Source organism: Panthera uncia, chromosome C2, assembly GCF_023721935.1.
Source record: "Panthera uncia isolate 11264 chromosome C2, Puncia_PCG_1.0, whole genome shotgun sequence".
NCBI classification, from domain to species: domain Eukaryota; kingdom Metazoa; phylum Chordata; class Mammalia; order Carnivora; family Felidae; genus Panthera; species Panthera uncia.
In genome coordinates this window covers 123,903,363-123,925,739 of record NC_064810.1, presented here as the reverse complement: position 1 = coordinate 123,925,739, position 22,377 = coordinate 123,903,363, and the positions used below count along the sequence as shown (strand labels likewise).

Here is a 22,377-nt window from a genome sequence, read left to right as displayed (position 1 = left end):
TACTACTAGCATGGAAAAAGGTAAGACTTTGATTCTCTCTTAGAGAAAAGGCAACTGTTCTCAGAATTTATCAAATATCTTGACAAATACCTTAATCCCTAACAGTTTAAGTTTAAAATATAAACTTGACCAAGACAAAATGCTATTAATGAATGATAAAAGGAATAGTCTATTTGTTTGTTCAGACTAGTACAACCTTAGCAGAGACTCTTATAGGCTTTCTTTCCAAGGAAGTAACTTGCAGGTCTTTTTTGCAAGTCCCTGAGAAAAAACAGACCTGCCCAATGATAATCTGTAAACTCCAACTGAAATCAGCACTTAGTGATGCACCATGCTTTAAAGGTCTTTGGGCTTTGAGTAACTGATATCCACAAGTGTTGGCAGACTTATGTATCTTCTAATACAAATTATTTAGCCTCTGCTTGTGGTTTTTCCTTATGAACTGACCAATAACATGCTTTAAGAAGGTTTTTCTTTCTTTAACAATTAAAGGTTTTATACCAAGAAAATAAATTTTTACTACTTACTTGTGTAAAAAGTCAGGTTCAGAACCATGTTCAGACTCAGGTTCCTGAATCTGTTCTCCCACGGGCCTACTATTCTCCCGCAGTACAGTGGAAGTGAGCTGTGGTGCTGGCAGGGGCCCAGGAGTCTGAATCATGGTGTCAGTCCTGTTTAGCCATGTATTATCCAGACTTTCATCTGTAAAATTCCAGTTAGAGTCACAACATATCATTAGTGGAATGAACTCTGGTAGAAGTTCTAGAACAGACTAGAAGAGCGTGGCTTCTGGGTTAAACTGTCTAATTTGAATCCCAGTTATACCACTCGCCTGTGTAACTTTCTGTAAGTTACTAAACTTCCAAAACTCCGTTTTCTTATATATTCTTACATTATCCTCTCTTCTGAATCCCTCCATCTATAAGGATTAATTCAACCACAGGAAGGGAAGAATGGGGCCAGCCAGAGATCCCTCTAACCTTGCTTTACTCAAACAATAAAGGGCCTATTTGCTGGGTCTTAGAGGGGCCCCAGGTAGCAGCACTTAAAGTCTGGTGGGCCTTTACTGACAAATCAGCAAATCCCACTGCACAACTGGGACATTGGTCACTAGAGAAATAACTTTTTTCCAGGCAATTCAATATGGGGATGGGTTAAGAGGCTCACTGTTTTCATGCTTCTAAGTTCTACCTCTTTAGGGAAGCCCTCCTCATTCATCCTACCCAGCCCCCACTTCCCATTCTCCTTTAACTTCTAGAGGAAATAGAATCATTCCTACTTCCTAAGGATTTAATTATACACTGGCCTGTGTTGGCAGGTCATCTGTCAACTGTATAGGTTATCTCTTTAATTAAAATTAAATTTTGTCAAGGGACCAGGAAGTGTTTCTTCCTTTTTCTGAAGATCATTCATGAAGATCTGAACAGATTAAAGCATTATTTGCATATGTAAACTATAGCCTGATATAATGTTACATAATTATAAAGTTTCTACCACAAACATTCTAAGTTATTTTCCTAATATGGGAAGACTTAAAAGTATTACTGCTATGCTTTCCCTTCTGAAGAATTAAAAAAAAATTTCAATCACAAAGTACACAGTATGAATCTTATTGTTTTTCTTCCTCCATTAAGTCTCAGAGATGTGTGCATGTTAGGTTCTGTATTTGCTATCAAGCATCCCACCTCTCAAGTGTTTCAACAATTGTCAGACATATGTATATGTTCTGGATAGGCTTCTCAGTTCCTGAAAATACTTACCTATTGTCTTGTTAATGTCATTCCAGTGATCTGAAACTCACTATTGAATCTTTAATCAGCAAAAAGAGGTTTCATCTTCTTTTATTCATACCACTTTTGTTTCAACATTTAATTCCTAACTTTTATCTTCTGCTGCACTTAAAATTTTGTAAAAATGGTACCATTTAGGTTCTTAACGTGGTAAACCCATGTTTCAGCTCTACTACATACCATATTTTACAGAAAATCTTGCCTGATTCATTAAGAGTTTGATCACTCCCTGTATGTACCCAGAAAATCTTTTTGGCCCATCAGATCACTTCCCTTGCTGAATTAAAATTGCCTGCTTCTGTCTTCCCATCTGTACTATGAGCATTTTTTAAAGTAAGTTTCATGCCTAGCACAGAGCCCAAAATGGGGCTTGAACTCATGACCCTGAGATCAACAGTTAGATGTTTGACTGAGGCGCCCATGAACCCCTGAGCATTTTTATTAATACTTAATCTCCAGCATTTTGCAGGTCTTTGAAAGGCGCTTGGTAAAGACTTGATGAATGAATGACTAACTTCAGGAAGAACTCACTCTTCTTGAGGAGATCCTGCTAACCCCTAAGGGTTCCTCAATGAAAACACTTCTTACAAGGCTTTCTCATCTTTATTCCAAACAGATGAAACTGCTGCCTAAGGATTCTGGGCACATGACCTACGTTAGTCGCTTGGTAAATTTCAAACTGACATACAGCAAGTTTTCTTTTTTTCAGTCATTATTTAGAGAGAAGTTTAGGATTCTACACTACAGAGAGGGTTTAGTATTTTCATTCTCTGAACCAAAAGATTTTAAATCCCAAAGACAAAACTTGACACAAAATCTTTAACATTAATTCTGTAAATATTTTTTTCTTTTTTAATTTATATCCAAGTTAGTTAGCATATAGTGCAATAATGATTTCAGGAGTAGAATCCAGTGATTCATCCCCTATGTATAACACCCAGTGCTCATCACAAGTGTCCTCCTTAATGCCCATCACCCATTTAGCCGATCCCCCCACTCACCACCCCTCCAGCAACCCTTAGTTTGTTCCCTGTATTTAAGACTCTCTTATGTTTCCCCCCTCCCTGTTTTTGTATTATTTTTGCTTCCCTTTCCCTATGTTCATCTGTTTGTATCTTAAATTCCACATGTGAGTGAAGTCATACGATATTTGTCTTCCTCTAATTTTGCTTAGCATAATACCCTCTTGTTCTATCCATGTTGTTGCAAATGGCAAGATTTCATTCTTTTTGATTGCCAAGTAATAGTCCATTGTGTGTGTGTGTGTGTGTGTGTGTGTATATATATATATATATATATATACACACATACCACATCATCTTTATCCATTCATCAGTCGATGGACATTTGGACTCTTTCTATACTTGGTCTATTGTCGACAGCGCTGCTATAAACATTGGGGTGCATATGCCCCTTTGAAATAACACACCTATATCCTTTGTATAAATACTTAGTAGTGTAATTGCTGGGCTGTAGGGTAGTTCTATTTTTTTTAATGTTTATTTATTTTTGATAGAGTGTGGGCAGGGTCAGAAGCAGAGAGAGAAGAGGGCAGAGAGAGAGAGGGAGACACAGAATCCGAAGCAGGCTCCAGGCTCTGAGCTGTCAGCACAGAGCCCAACATGGGGCTTGAACTCATGAACCATGAGATCATGACCGGAGTCAAAGTCAAATGCTTAAGTGACTGAGCCACCAGTTGCTCTGAGTTTTCTTAGTTTAAGAGTAATGCTCTAATAAAGCAATTTTTAGTCTTTTTGAATATATGAATAATTACGCATTTTCACATTTTCATGACAGTTCAACTCCTTGTTTCCCACAGTCCATGAGAGTTATAAAACCAGAGTCAGCTATCATTATTTTAATGCACAAGAATAAATTATATTCCTGGGGTAGAAATCGAAAGTTGTTTTGGTCATGTTCAATTTGCTGCACAGGTCTACCCTTAGCTTATCAGAATCTCTTCTATATTAGGATGAATTTTGATAATTAACGTTATGACTACGCCTTATTTTAAATTTTAATGTATTAGAGGGTCTATGATATGGAGATCAATTTTATAAACCTTTGTAATGTTTTCTCTTTTTCTCTGTACGTATCTTTCTCTGTGTTTCATGCTCTTCTAACTTCTTTCTCCTTGACCCTTTTCTGTTCCACTTTGTTCTAACCTTTGAGTATGTGTCAAATATACAAGGAAATAATATGCTTAACAATATTACCTTGCTTCAACAGATCTGTCACTTTATTTACCTTTGCAATAGTAAGCAAACTACTTGTCTCATAGGTTAAAGGTAGACTTACCTTCTACTCGTTTTTTGTGAAGTGGGGGTCGTCCTTTCTTATTCCTTACTGAGGAGGTTTTGCTGCTGCTACTTCCACTGTTAACAGACATCCTATCATCTTCACCTCCAGTGACTAACGAATTTCTATAGGAGATAAGTGGAAGCCATACATCTTCTCTCCTTTCCATCATCTGCTCCGTAAGGAATTTTTCTAGGTATGAATGACTAGAAACACAACAAAGGAAACAGTGATTTTCATAGAAGCACTTCATGTATCACTTATTTAATTTTTTCATAGACTGAGGCTGTCTCTCTGAAAGTTCTGAAGAATTCCTAAGGGTACATATTACACTGTTAACAGTGGTTACCTTTGGAAAAGAGGGATGAGAATGTAAGGTTTTGCTGCACATATTCCTGGAATGCTTTTATTGTTCCAATTTTAGTACATGTGCTGCTGAAGTGAGCACTGGAATGCTTTTAAATAGGTGAATGTATTACTAAGGCTGTGTGTGTGTGTGTGTGTGTGTGTGTGTGTGTGTGTGTGTGTGTAGTCCTTCCTAGGCCAATGTTAAAAAAAAAAAATCAGAAGTTTAGCTCAATAGGTTATTGAATTTTTTTTTAAACTGTTTAAACCAGGACAGGATTTCTATAATGGTGGAGAGAGGAACTAGGCATATCCTCTTCCCAGCAAAACAATTTTTTAACTGGTGAAAATGATAAAAGACAATCATTTAAAGTCTTTAGAAACTGTCCTAAGGGCACATAGCAAATGGAGAAACATTTATTCAAGAAAATTCCTAAATCTCAGTAAAAACAAGGTTTGTTGCATTTGCATCATAACCTGTTCCCCTCCTTTGTCCCCTCTTCTCCACCACTGTCCTGTGCTATGAAGGCATTACTCCAGGAGCTCTACTCTGGGTAGACATGGATAAGAAGACAGGGTTTCCCTCTTTCTTTCACTTCTCATCCGGAGCTGCCCTGGAAGAAACACTATTCTGGACAGCAGCTGGGAGGAAGGAGGCTTCCTTCTTCCCCATCCTCTACTTGTCAAGTAGTGACTCTCTCTTAGGCACAGCAGGCAGAGACCACCTGGAGGGACAAGCTGACAATGAGGGGTTACCCCTGGTCCCCTGCTCACAGAATAGAGGTGTTATTCTGGGAGAAGAGGGATGCTGTCCCACCCCCAGTTCCTGTTCAATGGCATAAAAGTTCTGCCCAGCAACCAAAGAGAGTAGATAAGCCAGAAATTTAAGAGAGAAAATGAGAGAAAAGCTAGCCAAGAAGAGCCCTCCTGGAATCACAGACAATCTTGGAAGTTGGGAAGGCTCTGCACATATGCTTAAGTTGCACCTACTCATGGGCAAAAAGAACAGGGAATGAGGGCAGTGTTGAAATCATTCCCCAGGCCCCACACTGACCTATCAACACAGGGAAGAAGCCTCACTGGCACCAGGGGCTTAAGCACAACTGCTAACCAAATACTAGTTGAACAATAAGCTGCTCTGACCCAAGAGGAACTCTTAGAAAGCCAGACTTAAAGATAAAATCATAGTAGACTATTTTCCAGTTCTGCATGTAAGGAGTTTCAAAGTTGTCATTGCATCCTAACAAGTAAAAAGGTCAACAGACTAAAAAATCAGCAACTTCCTGGATCCATAAGAGAGGAAAATAGCTGTCCCCAAGATTGGGAGATATATGTGAATATAGGAGGCAACAGCTTATTGGAACAAACTCACTAGTGGAAACTAACTTGAGAACCAGTGCTGGAGTAGGAAAACCTGAGCTGTAATTCACAAACTGGGGGTGCCTGGGTGGCTCAGTCCGTTAAGCATCTAACTTCGGCTCAGGTCATGATCTCACTGCTCTGAGTTTGAGCCCCCATCAGGCTCTGTGCTTGATAGCTCAGGGCCTGGAGCCTGCTTCAGATTCTGTGTCTCCCTCTCTCTCTGTCTCTCCCCCATTCATGTTCTGTCTCTTCTTCAAAAATAAACAAACATTAAAAAATTTTAATTCACAAATTGTTGGAGGTTCACTGTGGACAAGTCTGAGAGTTCAAAATTCCAGGAGGACCCTGTCCAGGGTCCAGTCCAGGGGGACCTCCCCATAATATGAGATTTACCTCCAGAAGTTCAACCAGGTTTCCACAGTAAACATTAGAGCAAACTCCTCTGTGCTTCCAGCAAGGGGAGAGGAAAAGGATATCATTTTGAAATCTGCCAGAGTATATTGTTTTTAACAAAGCCTCTCCTCAGGGGAAACTGGTAAAGCAGAGCACAACTTACTGGGATATTACTGGATGTTAACCAATCCGGGGGAAGGGAAATACCAACTCCAGCCCACTCCACCCATTATGTCCCAACTATGGGTTAAGAAAAAAGTGAGAAATACTTGAGGAGTTCACAGGCCAGAGGCACAGGCTCACTAAGACACAAACCTATAATCTGAGATTATAGATTGCTTCCCCTCCTCCCATACCTCATTACTATATTACTAAAGGTATATTTATAGTAGTTCCTTTTACCCAGTACATCACATCTGCTAATCAAGAAAAAATTATAAGGCATACCAAAAGGCAAAATTACGATTCAAAGGACAGAGCAAACATCAGAATCAGACATGGTAGAAATATGAGAATTATCAGACTGGCAATTTAAAACAACTATGATCAATATGCTAAGGGCTCTAATGGGAAAAGTAGACAGCATGCAAGAACAGATGAGCAAAAAAAGCAGACAGATGGAAATCCTAAGAACCAAAAGAAATGCTAGAGATAAAAACTGTAAAAGAAACAAAGAATGCCTCTGATCAGTTTATCAGTAGACTGGACACAGCTGAAGGAAAAGCCTCTGCTCTAGGGGACACAACAACATAATCTTTGAAAACTGAAAGCAAAGAGAATGATGATGGAGGAAACTAGAATATCCAACTATAATACAACTACAAAAGGTGTTAACATATTGAGAATGTCAAGGGGAAGCAAGAAAAGAACAACAGCAACAATAATTGAAAACAGAAATGGCAGGGGTGCCTGGGTGGCTCAGTCTGTTAAGTCATCCAGCTTCGGCTCAGGTCATGATCTCATAGTTTATGAGTTTGAGCCCTGCATTGGGCTCCTTACTGACAGCTCAGAACCTGGAGTCTGCTTTGGATTCTATGTCTCCTTCTCTCTCTGCCTCTCCCCCGTTCATGCTCTCTCCTTCAAAAATAAACAAACAGACAAAAATTAAAAAAACAAACAAACCCAGAAATGGCAGAGAATTTTCCCAAATTAATGTCAGATACCAAGCCACAGATCCAGGAAACTCAGAGAATACCAAGCAGGATAAAATGACAGAAGAACTATATCTAAGCATACTGTTTTCAAACTATAGAAAATCCAAGGCAAAGGAAAAATCCTGAAAGAAGCCAGAGGAAAAAAAATGCTTCACACACAGGGGAATAATGATATGAATTATACCTAACTTCTCAGAAACCATGCAAGCAAGAAAAGAGTGGAGTAAAGTGTTAAGAGAAAAACCCCACCAAACTAAAATTCTGTGCCCTACAAAACTCTCCTTCAAAGTGAAGGAAAAATGAAGACTTTCTCAGGCAAATAAAAATTGAGAGAATTTGTTGCCAGTAGACCTGCTTTCCAAAATTTGTTAAAATAAGTGCGTTAGAGTGAAGGAAAGTAATATAGGTCACAGACATGAATCTATATAAAGTAAGGAAGAACAATGAAGAAGGAATAAGTGCAGGTAAAATAAAAACTTAAAATTTTAAAAAATATTTATTTATTTTTGTGAGAGAGAGAAAGAGAGAGGGAGCGAGCATGCAGGGAGGGACAGAGAGAGAGGGAGACACAGAATCTGAAAAAAGGCTCCAGGCTTTGAGCTGTCAGCACATAGCCCAGCGCGGGGGTTAAATTCATGACCCATGAGATGGTGACCTGAGCCGAAGTCTGAGGCTTAACTGAGCCACCCAGGCACCCCTAAAATAAAAACTTTTATTTTTCTTAACTGATCTAACAAAGGAAATTTTTGTTCAAAATAACACCAACAATGTATTTGATTATGTATGCTTATGTATATATCACGTATATGCATAGATATATATGATTACATATGCTTATATATTAAATGAAAAGAATGACAGCAATGATACAAGGGAGAGGAGGGAGAAATTAGGATTATTTTGTTATTATAAGGTGCTCATACTATTCATGAAGTGATAGAGTACTATTTAAAAGTGGATTTGGATTAATTGTAAATGCACATTGCAAATTTTAGGGCAACCACTTAAAAAAAAGTATCAATATGCTAAGAAAGTAGAACAAATGGTATCATAAAATGCTTAATTAAAACTTTTTACAAACAGCAGAAAAAGAGTGGAAGACAAAAAAATAAGAGCAACAAACAGAAATAGTAAGGAATATGGTTAGGTATTAATCCAACTGTATTAATAATCAATCTGAACATCAATGGTATAAAAGTGCACCAAGTAAAAGATTGCCAGAGTGGATCAAAAAACATGACCTAAGTATAGGCTGTCTACAAAAAATCCACTTTAAATGTAAAGACATATAAAATAAAAGTAAGTAAATGGATGGAAAAAGTTATACCATGCAAACACTAATCAAAAGAAACCAAGAGTAGTTATATTAATTTCAGAGCAGACTTCAAAGTACAGAAAGTTATCAGGGATAAAGAAGGGTATTACATAATGATAAAGGAGTCAGTTCTCCAAAAAAGGTAATAATTCTTACCATGTATGTGCCTTAAAACAGAGCATCAAACTATGTGAGGCAAAACTAATTGTAAAGAGAAACTGCAATTAGAAATACATGAATCCACTATCACAGTTGGAGACTTAATCCTCTATCAGAAATGGACAGATTCAGTAGCCAGAAAAATCAGTAAGGACATAGTTGAAATCAAATACACCATCAGTCAAGTGGATATAATTAACATCTACAAGACTAATCCTATCCAAAAGCAGAATACGTATTTTTTTCAAATTCACCTGTAACATTCACCAAGAGATCACATTTTAGGTCATAAAACACATCTTTTTTTTTTTTTTTAATGTTTTTACTTATTTATTTTGCAAGTGAGGGAAGGAGGGAGAGAAAGCGAGCCCATGAACTCAAGCAGGGGAGGGACAGAGAGAGAATCCCGAGAAGGCTCTGAGGTGTCAGTGCAGAACCCAATGTGGGGTTTTGATCTCAGGAACTGTTATATCATGACTTGAGCCAAAATCAAGAGTTGGACGCTCAACAAACTGAGCCACCAAGGCACCCCAGTCACAAAACACATCTTAACAAATTTAAAAGAACAGAAATCATACAATGTCTGCTCTTAGATCACAATGGAATTAAACTAGAAATCAGTATCAGAAAGATACATGGAGATTAAAGAATATACTTTAACACATGATACAAAGAAGAAATCCCAAGGGAAATTTTAAATGGAAATGAAATGAAAATAATAGCACTTCAAAATTTGTGTAATGCAGTGAAAGCAATGGTTAGAGGGAAATTACAGCATTGAATGCACATATCAGAAAAGAAAAATCCAAAATCAATAATCTAGAAGCTTCTACCCTAGAAAACTAGAAAAAGATGACCAAATTGAATCCAAAGTGAAAGAAAAGAAACACTAAAAATTAGAGTAGAAATCAATGAAATTAAAAACATAAAGCAATACATAGTATCAGCAAATCAAAAGCTGGTTCTTTGAAAAGATCAATAAAATTGATTAGTCAGCCTAAAAGAGTTGGGGGGAAGAGAAGCTACAAATTATTAATACCAGAAATTAAAGAGAAAACATCACTACAAATCCTACGGACATTAACAGGAGAATAAAGGAATACTATAAACAAATCTGTGCCTGCATATTTGATAATCCAGATGAAACAGACCAATTCCTTGAAACACACAACTTGCCAATTTCACACAAGAAGAAATGGACAATCTGAAAAGGCCTATATCTATTAAATAAATTGATTCAATAACTAATAACTTTCCAAAGCAGGAAGCACCAAGCTCAAATGAGTTAACTGGTGATTCTACCAAATGTTTAAGGAATAAACCTACCAATTCTCTACAGTCTCTTTCGGATGACAAAAGCAGAAGCAGTACTTTCTACCTCATTCTACGAGGCCAGCATTATCCTAATACCAAAATCAGACAAAGATATTACAAGAAAACTACAGACTAATTATCTTCGTGAATATAAAGCAAAAATCCTCATCAAAATATGAGCAAACTGAATCCAACAATGTACTGAAAAATAAATATATACACTATGATCAAGTGGGATGTAACCCAGGTATGCAAAGCTGGTTCAACACTTGAAAATCAATTAATATATTCTATCACATCAACAGGCTAAAGAAGAAAAATCAGTATCTTATCAATAAATATAGAAAAAGAATTTGACAAAACCCAACACCAATCCTTGATAAAAACTCTCACTAAATCAGGAATAAAAGGGGATTTTCTCAATTTGATAAATACAATCTACAAAAAACCGTATAGCTAACATGCTTAATGGTGAAAAACTTGAAGATTTCCCAGTAAATCAGGTATAAGAATGTCCCTGCTCACCAATCCTTTTCAACACTGTACTGGAAATTCTAGTTAATTCAATAAGACAAAAAAGGAAATATAAAGTATACAGAGTAGGAAGGAAGAAATCAGTTATTATTTGCAGATGACACGATTGTCTATGTACAAAATCCTAAAGAACTGACAGAAAATCCCTCCTGGAACTAACATGCAATTGCAGCAAGGTTGCAGGATACAAAGTTACAAATCGAATTTGAAATTAAAAACATAAAGCCATTTACATCTGCACCCCTGAAAATGAATTAAGATATAAATCTAACAAAAAATATACAATACCTATATGAGGAAAACTACAAAACTGATGAATGAAATGAAAGAACTAAATATATGGAGACACATTCCATGTTCATGCCTACAAAGACAAAGTACTAAGTCAGTTCTTTCTAACTTGATCTATATAGTCCATGCAGTTCCAACCAAAATCTCAGCAAGTTATTTTGTGGATATTGACAAGTGGATTCTAAGTTTTATATGGAGAGGCAAAAGACCCAGGATAGCCAGTACTGAGGGAGAGCAACTAAGTTCGAAGACTGACACGATACAATTGTAAAACTTACTATAAAGCTACAGTAAAATCATTTTGCAAAATATAAGTATACCATCATCATACTGTATACCTTAAACTTATACAATGCTATATGTCAAATTTATCTCAATAAGGCTGGAAAAATGAGAAAAAAATCTATAGTAACTAAGATAGTGTGGTACTGGCCAATGAATAGACATATAGATCAAAGGAACAGAAAAGAGAACCCAGAAACAGGCCCACATAAATATAATCAACTGATCTTTGTGACAAAGGAGCAAAGGTAATAAAATGGAGTAAAAGCAGTCTCTTCAATAAATGAACAACTGGATGTGCAAAGCAAATAAATGAGTCTAGACACAGAGCTTACGTTGTTCACAAAAACCAACTCAAAATGGATTATAAACCATTTTGTAAATGTAAAATTTATAAATGTAAAATGTAAGACTATAAAACTCCTACAAAATAATATAGGAGAAAACCTAGATAACCCAGGGTATGGCAATGACTTTTTACAACACTGAAGGCAGGGTCCCTGGAATAATAATTGATAAGGCAGAGTTAATTAAAATTAAAAACTTCTGTTCTGCAAAAGACACTGTCTAGAGAAAGAGAAGACAACCACAGACTGGGAGAAAATATTTGCAAAATACATATCTGATAAAGGAATTGCTATCTAACATATAGAAACAACTCTTAAAACTCAACAATAAGAAAACAAACAACCTAATTTAAAAATGGGCTACACATCTGAACAGATACCTCACCAAAGAAAATATACAGATGGCAAATTAAGCACATTAAAAGTTGCTCCACATCATATGTCATCAAGGAAATGCAAAATTAAAATAAGACACAACTAGGGGCACCTGGGTGGTTCAGTGGGTCAAGTGTCTGACTTCAGCTTAGGTCATGATCTCAGTTTGTGAGGTCAAGCCCCGTGTCGGGCTCTGTGCTGACCGCTTGGGGCCTGGAGCCAGCTTCTGATTCTGCATCTCCCTCTCTCTCTGCCCCTCCACCACTCACGCTCTGTTTCTCTCAAAAATAAACATTAAAAAAAATTAAAAAAAAAAATAAGACACAACTATACACCTATTAGAATGGCCAAAATCTGAAACAATGACAACACCGAATCCTGGTGAGGATGTGGAACAAAAGAAACTCTCATACATTGCTGATAGGAATAGAAAATGGTACAGAAACTTTGGAAGATAGTTTTGCAGTTTCTTATAAAACTAAACACACTCTTACCATGTGATCCAGCAATCACAAGCCTTAGTATTTACCCAAAAGACTTAAAAATTTAAGTCCTTACAATTACCTACACAGGGATGTTTATATCAGCTTCATTCATAATTGCCAAAATTTGGAAGCAACCAAGATGTCCTTCAGTAGGTAAATGGCTAAATCAATTGTGGTATTTCTAGACAATGGTATAATTCTCAACATGAAAAAGAAATGAGCTTATCAAGCCATGAAAGGACATGGAGGAACTTTACATGCATATTACACTAAGTGAAAGAAGCTTATCTGAAAAGGCTACATACTTTGTGATTCCAACCATATAACATTCTGGAAAAGGCAAAACTATGGAAACAGTAAAATCATCAGTGGTTGCTAGGGTTTGGGTGATGAGAGGAAAGATGAACAAGCACAGCACAGAGGATTTTTAGGGAAGTGAATAAAATACTCTGTATGATTCCATAATGATGGATGCATGTCATTATACATTTGTCTAAACCCACAGAATGTACTTCAAGAATGAACTATAATGTAACCAATCATGAACTTTGGCGATTATGATATGTCAAGGTAGGTTTATCAATTATAACAAGTGTATCATCTTGGTGGTAGATGCTGATAATGGGGAGACTATACATGTGTAAGGGCAGAGTGATACATGGGAATTCTCCTTACCTTCCCCTCAATTTTGCTGTGAACCTAAAACTTCTCTAAAAATTAAGCTTAATCAAATCAAATCAAATCAAATCAAATCGTTCTCTGTTAGTTTGGAAGACTGCACATACCCAAGGCTGCCCCTTCTCAGGAGCAATGAGAGAGGGAACTTCCAAGCTGCTAGTCTTCTGGCTGACTGTGGAGCAAAATAACACCCCTGAATTGTGACAGCAGTCTTCAAGCGACACACACAACAAAGAGTAAAAAGTAAAAACCTAAATGGCCAAGGAGGTTTAAGCACAACCTTTGATTAATGAGTCTAATGCTGACATAGGCTTGACTCCTAGGAATTCAAGCCAAATGATAAAAAAAAAAAAAAAAAAAAAAGGGGGGGAAAAATCTGAGTAGGGATAGCAGAGGCTGCACACTGTAAGAGAAATAGACTTCATAGTTTGTTCATCCAAATCTCTAAACAAATGACCCAGCAAACAACATCAATCTCTAGGGGTGCAGGGAATTGGTATGAAGTGTACCTAAATTATTTCACAACGTATCATGTATGCAACATATTATCTAAATTGTTCAGTTTTAAACAAAAAATTATGAGACATGCAAAGAAATAGGGAAATATGACCTACATGTAGCAGTAAAAAAGTGAGCAATAAAAACAGTGGCCCATAAAGATTGCAAAGCAATATTTTAAATATGTTCAAAGAACTAAAAAAATATATACATAAGGAATGAAAAATGTCACTATCTCATTAAATAGAGAATGAGAAGAATAAAAAGAAATGATAAAAAGAGAACAAATGGAAATTTTGCAGTTGCAAATTACAATAACAAATTAAGAATTCTCTATGGGGCTCAACAGATTTGAACTGGCAGAATAAATAGTTGGTAATCTTGAATATACATCAGTAGAAATTATGTATTCTGAAGAGCAGAGAGAAAGAATAAAGAAAAATGAACAGAGCCTCAGAAAGTGCGATACCATTAAGTGCACTGATAGGTGTAGTGGAAATACCAGGAGAAGAAAGGAGTAGAAATGCATTTAAAGATATAATAGAAAAAAAAAAAAGATATAATAGTTAATACTTCCAAATTTGGTGAAAAACATTAATCTACACATTATCAAAGCTCAACAAAGTCCAAGCAAGATAAATTCAAAAAGACCCACACCCCGATGCATCATAGGCAAAATGCTAAAAGCTAACACTAAAGGAAAACTCTTGAAAGAAGAGCAAGTAACTCATGATTTCTCATCAGATGCAATGGAGGCCAGAAGTCAGTGGGACAGCATCATCAATGTACTGAAAGTAACACATTATCAAATCAGAATATTTTATCTAGCAAAACTCTATTTCAAAGCTAAAGATAAAATAAAGACACTCCCAGAAGGAATAAAAATAGAGAATTAGTTGCTGGCTGACCTGACTTAAAAGAAACAATAAAAGATGTTCTTCAGGCTGAAAGCAAATGATGCCAGAGAATACACATGAAAAAACAAAGAGAGCTAAAAGGTAATTATTAAGTAGTTATGAAGGCCAATATAATTGCATATTTATTCTTTTCACTAATTTAAACAAGAATTGTATAAAATAATATGTATCACTGTATTGTTGAGCCAATAACATAGAAATGTAATATATTTGATAATAAATACAAAAGAAATAGGTGGGAGCAAAGATATATTAGTGTAAGGAAATGATGCCAGATGGTATATCAAATCCACAGAAAGAAATGAGGAGAACCAGAAAGGGCAAATAAGATTAATAATATAACAGGCCCCTGGGTGGCTCAGTCAGTTAAGTGTCCAACTTCAAGTCAGGTCACAATCTCATGGTTTGTGAGTTTGAGCCCACATCGGGCTCTGCTGTCAGAGCAGAGCCCACCTCGGATCCTCTGTCCCACTCTGTCTCTGCCCTGCCCCCACTCACACTCTCTCTCAAAAATAAATAAACATTAAAAAAAAGGTTACTATAACAAACTCTATAATAAATGTATACTTGGCTCCATTTCTTCTCTCAGTGTATTTAAAAGACATACAATTATATCAAATATAATGATGTATTGTTGGGTGTGTAACATATTTAGATGCAGTATGTGTAACAATAATGACACAAAAAAGAATAGAAATGGAGCTATATAGGGGCACCTGGGTAGCTCAGTCAGTTAAGCATCCGACTTCAGCTCAGGTCACGATCTCACGGTTCATGGGTTCGAGCCCCGCGTTGGGCTCTGTGCTGACAGCTCAGAAGAGCCTGGAGCCTGCTTCAGATTCTGTGTCTCTCTCTCTGTCCCTACCCTACTCATGCTCTGTCTCTCTCTCTTTCAAAAAAATAAACATTAAAAAAAGAAAAGAAAAGCTATATAGAAGTAAAGTTTTTATATTTCCCTAGAGTAAATTTGAAGAAATTTTGATAAGATGTATATTTTAAGGCCTACATAAACCCACTAAGGACATAACTAAAAAAGTACAATTAAGTAATTTTGAAGTAAGGGACACCTGGGTGTTTCAGTCAGTTGGGTGTCCAACATGATCTCATGGCTTGTGAGTTCAAGCCCTACATTGGGCTCTGTGCTGACAGCTCAGAGTCTGCTTCAGATTCTGTCTCCTCCATCTCTCTCTGCCCCTCCCCTGCTCACACTCACTCACACTCTCTCTCAAATATAGATAAACATTAAAAAGAAAAAAATTTTAAATAATTTGGAAGTAAAATGTTACACTAGAAAATATCCACTTAATATAAAAGAAGTCATGGCCAACTAATCTTTGACAAAGCAGGAAAGAATATCCAGTGGAATAAAGACAGTCTCTTCAACAAGTGGTGCTGGGAAAACTGGACAGCGACATGCAGGAGAATGAACCTGGACCACTTTCTTACACCATACACAAAACTAAACTCAAAATGGGTGGAAGACCTAAATGTAAGACAGGAAGCCATCAAAATCCTAGAGGAGAAAGCAGGCAAAGACCTCTTTGACCTTGGCCACAGCAACTTCTTACTCAACATGTCTCTGGAGGCAAGGTAAACAAAAGCAAAAATGAACTATTGGGACCTCATCAAAATAAAAAGCTTCTGCACAGCCAAGAAAACAACCAGCAAAACTAAAAGGCAACTGACAGAATGGGAGAAGATATTTGCAAATGACATATCAGATAAAGGGTAGTATCCAAATCTATAAAGAACTTCTCAAACTCATCACCCAAAAAAACAGATAATCCAGTGAAAAAATGGGCAAAAGACATGAACAGACACTTCTCCAAGGAAGACATCCAGATGGCCAACCAACACATGAAAAAACGCTCAACATCACTCATCATCAGGGAAATACAAATCAAAACCACAATGAGATATCACCTCACATCTGTCAGAACAGTTAACATTAACAACTCAGGCAACCACCGATGTTGGCAAGGATGCAGAGGAAGAGGATCTCTTTTGCATTGCTGGTGGGAATGCAAACTGGTGCAGCCACTGTGAAAAACAGTATGGAAGCTCCTCAAAAAATTAAAAATAGAACTACCCTATGATCCAGCAATTGCACTAGTAGGTATTTATCCAAAGTATACAGGTGTGCTGTTTCAAAGGGGCACATGCACCCCAATGTTTACAGCAGCACTATCAACAATAGCCAAAGTATGGAAAGAGCCCAAATGTCCATCGATGGATGAATGGGTAAAAAAGATGTGGTATATATATGCAATGGAGTATTATTCAGCAATCAAAAATAATGAAATCTTGTCATTTGCAACAACGTGGATGGAACAAGAGGGTATTACCCTATGTGAAATTAGAGAAAGACAAATATCATATGACTTCACTCACATGAGGACTTTAAGATACAAAACAGATGAACATAAGGGAAGGGAAGCAAAACTAATATAAAAACAGGGAGGGGGACAAAACATAAGAGACTCTTAAATACAGAGAACAAACAGGGTTGCTGGAGGGATTGTGGGAGGGGGGATGGGCTAAATGGGTAAGGGCATTAAGGAATCTACTCTTGAAATCATTGTTGCACTATATGCTAACTTGGATGTAAATTAAAAAATAATTTTAAAAAATATATAAAAAAGGCAGTAAGGGAGGAAATAGCAAAAATAGATCTATAGAAGCAAACAGTATAATGGCAGAAAGTGAAGTGTCTGACTCTTGATCTCAGCTCAGGTCTTGTTCAATCCCCACAGTGGGCTCTGTGCTGGGTGTGAAGCCTACTTAGAGAAAAAAAAAACAAACAACAACCCAAAACATGATCAAACTACACTCTATCTATAAGAAGCAGAGTTTACATTCAAAGACAAAAAGCCAGAAAGTGAAAGGATGGAAAAAAAGTATACCATGCAAACAGTAAATAAAATACAACTGGAGTGGTTATATTAGTATCAGACAAAATAGAATAAGACAAAAGTTACTAGAGCCAGGGAATGACATTTTATAATGCTATTTAAGAGTCAATCCATCAGGAAGGCACAAGTATACACATAAATACACCTAACAAAAGGGCTAGCCTCAAAAGGCATGAAGCAAAAAATCGACAAATTTGAAAGGAAAAATAACAATTCAGTAATAGTTGAGGAGACTTCAATACCCCACCCTCAATAATGGATAGAACTAGACAAAATATTAACAAAGAAATAGAAGACTTGAACAACGCTATTAAAAAAAAAAAACAAAACCAACCATATGCCACCTGACCTAACAGATACCTCAACACCACTGAACACCAGCAGAAGAATACATATTCTCCTGAAGTACATATGGAACATTCTCTAGAATAGACCATATATTGGTCTATAAAACAAGCCTGAATAAATTTGAAAGGATTAAATTATACAAAGCATGTTCTCGGGGCATGTGGGTGGCTCAGTTGGTTAAGCGTCCAACTTCGGCTCAGGTCATGATCTTACAGTTCGTGCCAGCTGCTCAGAGCCTGGAGCCTGTTTCAGATTCTGTGTCTCCTCTCTCTCTTCCCCTCCCCTGCACACTGTGTCTCTTTCTCTCAAAAAAATGAATAAAACATTAAAAAAATTAATTAAAAAAATTCATGTTCTCTAACCACAATGTAATGAAATGAGAAATCAATAATCGAAGGAAAATTTGGAAATGCACAAATATGTGGAAATTAAATAAAATACTCCTTAATAACTAAGATAAAAGAATACATCACAAAGAAAATGAGAAAGTCACTGAGATGAATGAAAACATAAATGCAACATATCAGAATCTGTAAGATGCAACTAAAGTAATGCTCAGAGGAAAATGTATATCTGTAAATGCCCAAAATAAATAAGTTTTCAAACTAACCACCCCCCCCAACACACACACACAAATACCCAACATCACTCATTCTCTATCATATTATTCTATTTCAGTGCCTGAGACTCTTGTTCCTATTTTATGTTGTGTCCCCCTTACATTAGAAACTTTGTATTGTTTGCTGCCTGGGCATACTAGAATAACAGTTATACAACAGTACCTGACCATATTGTTTAATAAATCTTTTTTGACCAAATGAAGTCGGCATCTCTCCTTAGAATTATCACTCATATTCATATGATTTTTAACTGTCTCTCCAAATTTCTGTTTATTTAGCATTATTACAACTGATATACCTTTCTACCAAATTCATAAAATTCAGTATCCCATCAATATTTTTTATGAAAACTGCATATATTACTTCTTTAAACTATTATCAGTTATCAAAAATAAAAAAATAGAAAAATAAATCAATCTTCTTGGACCAAGTCAAATAAAAAATTCAGTTTACCTTTGAACATGGATTTGAATTGTGCACGTCCACTTAAATGTGGATTTTTTTTCAATACACTACATACCATAAATATATTTTCTCTTATGACTTAACATTTTCTTTTCTCTAGCTTACTTTATTATAAGAAAGCATAAAATACATATAACATATGAAAGATGTTAACTATTATCGGTAAGGCTTCTAGTCATTAATAGGCTACAAATAGTTAAGTTTTTGGGAAGTCAAAAGTTACACAGTACAGCATAGAGGGTATAGTCAATAATACTGTAATAATGTTGTATCATGACAGTTACTAAATTTACCATGGTGAGCACTGTGTTATGTATAGAATTCCTGAGTCACTATGTTATATACCTGAAACTAACATAATATCGTATGTCAACTATATTTAAGTAATAAAAAATAACATTAAAAAAGTGTGAAATTTAAAATTTAATAAATACCCTTTTATTTTAAATTAAAAAAAAGTTAAAACACGATTTTTGATTGTGAGGAGGTCTGCACCCCTAACCCATGTTGTTCAAGAGTCAACTGTAAAACTAAAATATAATTAATGTAAGAGGAAAAAAGAAAGGGTTACACAATGGCTAAGCCAATGTTCCTACTTCTTTGAATTGTGGAATAAGAAAAGAAGTCATTGCCCACTTACTCAATTTAATCTTGCAAATTCTGGAGTACTAAAGGTGAACAGTGAAAGAACAATTATATAGATGCTTGCAAGAAAACTATGGTTCCTTAAAACAATCAGACCATATGTTATCAACAGTAATTATATCTAGATGACTAACATTTTTCCAAAAAATAAAACATTTAAAATTACAAGGGTATCATGATGAAAGTAACTTACACAGTCTTTTTGTCCTGTCGAAGAAGTTTAGAAGAAAATTCACTTAATACTTCCAGGAAAGCCAGATTAGGAGGGGGATATTCTTGTCCTTTCTGATTTTGGTATTTAAAGGCAAACTCTATGCCATCCCTGAAGTAAAAGAAAATAACATCTTATTTTTCCAGATAAGTAGTGTAGTTCTCTCAATGGGCTAGAATTTCAAAGTAGTTGAAAAGGCAGGAAAATCATCACTGAAGGAAGTAAAATCCGATAAATTTGAAGGGCAAAACAATGTTAGTTTGTATGACATATATACCTATTAGTATTCTATTATTTACAGTAGAAAAGTATTAGTTGTAGCAAATAATATAAAAAATAGCTGAATAACCACAAAGCTAAATTCCTGTATGTATCTTATAGGGGTAACACAATACCCTGGAAAGGGCATTAGATTGTCAGAAACTTTGGTTCTCAGAGTTGGGTCACGGGACCAAGCAGCTATATGAGGTATTTAAACGTAAGGTATTTAACATTTTCTGTCATTCAGTTTTTAGTTATGAAATAAAGTTGACCAAATTAGTACAGTGTTTTTAAACCCATGTCTCCTATAACATTTTCTCACTGACCAGATATTTTGTTAAATTTTACTTTCTATTCTTTATAAATGACAAAATAGAGAGTTGAAGTATTTTTCTTTTTAAATTTTTTTTTTTCAACGTTTTTTATTTATTTTTGGGACAGAGAGAGACAGAGCATGAACGGGGGAGGGGCAGAGAGAGAGGGAGACACAGGATCGGAAACAGGCTCCAGGCTCCGAGCCATCAGCCCAGAGCCTGACGCGGGGCTCGAACTCACGGACCGCGAGATCGTGACCTGGCTGAAGTCGGACGCTTAACCGACTGCGCCACCCAGGCGCCCCAAGTATTTTTCAAATTCAAAAGGCCCTCCTAGTTGAGAATAACTAGATGACACAACCTCTGAAGTTATTGTAACTTAAAAATTCTATCATTTGTCACTTTAAAAATGGGTCAAATAACATTTATTTCAGTTAAATTCCAGTAAAACTAAATTCTTTATAACATAAAGGGTTTATTCAGCTCACTCACTTGTGAAGTGTGGCAACTGCTTCTCGTGTCTTGATCTGATCCAGTCCGAACGTAAGGGCAAAACGACGTGCCAGTTCTTTAATGCCACTGACATGGGCAGATGTCCTATCTAGATTGGGACCTTGCTCTTGGACAAGTTCATTAAACAACTGGTTGAAAGAAAAAAAGAGGAAAAATCTACAGCTAAGAAATATTTATTTCATTTATTATCAGAATAGGTAATATAATTTAAAAATATTTAAAAGGCACATGTTAAAATTTCCCTCCTTATATTTAACCATAGTCACACTGTTCCCCTTCTCCAAGTCATCTACCATTACTAATTTCTTGAGCTCATTTTCATGCTAGTTGTGTGATTAAATGTGAACAGGAATTTTTTTTTTTTTTTTTTAAGTTTCTTTATTTATTTTGCAAGAGACAGAGACAGCACGTGTGGGGGAGGGGCAGAGACAGAGAAACCCACACAAGCTCATACAGCCCATGCTGCCAGAGCAGAGCTTGACGTGAGGCTTGAACTCATGAAACTAGGAGGTCATGACCTGAGCCAAAAGCAAGAGTTGACACTTAACCGACTGAGCCACCCAGGTGCCCTAGGACTTTATTTCTTTTTAACAAAAAAATAATGTATTTTAGGCTGGGGGAAAGAAATATGCTTATAGAAATATACTTTATATTCATAAACATTTACGTATTCTTTTTGTTGTTTCATAAGGATGGCAATATACGATATATGTGGTTCAGAACGTTGGTTTTTTTCACTGATTATATCTTTAGACAAGAACACTATGTAAAAAAAGACATTTGGATATATGGGGTGATTTTTCCTACCCACCAACAAAATATACAAAAAGGTTCTTAAGCTGGGTGGAGGGATTTTATAAATTACACATAGATTGCACATATTGTATCAAAATAACAACAACCAAATAAATCTGGAGTACTAAAGAATATAAAAGCTATCATCATTCTACCACCAAGATCAGACACTTAAATTTATCTATACATATCTGTCTTCCCTATAAGATATGAATAGTCCAGGCTTTCATCTAAAGCCACTCCCTACTTATTTACTAGATCTCACTCCATTTTACCTATTTAGCAATTTTGCTTTCATGCTTACTGCTCTGTCCTGCATCCTTAACTATTCCCTCTCTACTACCTGCATGCATCTTAAAAAGAAACCAACATAAAAAAAAAAAAACCAACCCATAACTTAACTCTATCTCCTATGTCAGCTAGTAATGCATCGTTTTGATTCTCTCTATGGCAAAGATCCTAAAAAGGATTGTTTACATTGTTTTTCTTCACCTCCTCACTCCCAATCTCTCAGTTCACTCTAATCATACCATTCCATTGAAATGGCTCTTCTAGTAATTATGTTGTCCACCTTCTCATTTTCTTCACCAACAGAGTGTCATGACTAGAAACAGCAGGTCTTCAAAAGATTTTCAAATTTATTTACAGATAATTACTTATAAATTTTTAAACTTCAAAATGTTTTCAGAAATGGTTGTACACAATAGCCTTAAATTTTAAAATGTATACTTAAAATGAATACAAAAAATATCTCTT

At 36.0% G+C, this 22,377-nt stretch overlaps 1 protein-coding gene across 2 annotated transcripts in view; it reads right to left on the bottom strand.

Annotated features, from left to right (window-relative positions):
* The window catches only part of STAG1 (stromal antigen 1), a 402,070-nt gene that overhangs the window by 6,430 nt on the left and 373,263 nt on the right, over nt 1-22,377 (bottom strand). For both annotated transcript variants that reach the window (XM_049628788.1, XM_049628789.1), the window contains 4 exons: nt 20,806-20,954; nt 19,721-19,849; nt 4,089-4,294; nt 528-702 (listed from right to left, as the gene is read on the bottom strand). In XM_049628788.1, coding sequence (XP_049484745.1) covers nt 528-702; nt 4,089-4,294; nt 19,721-19,849; nt 20,806-20,954 — 659 coding nt within the window. The remainder of the gene's footprint in view (nt 1-527; nt 703-4,088; nt 4,295-19,720; nt 19,850-20,805; nt 20,955-22,377) is intronic.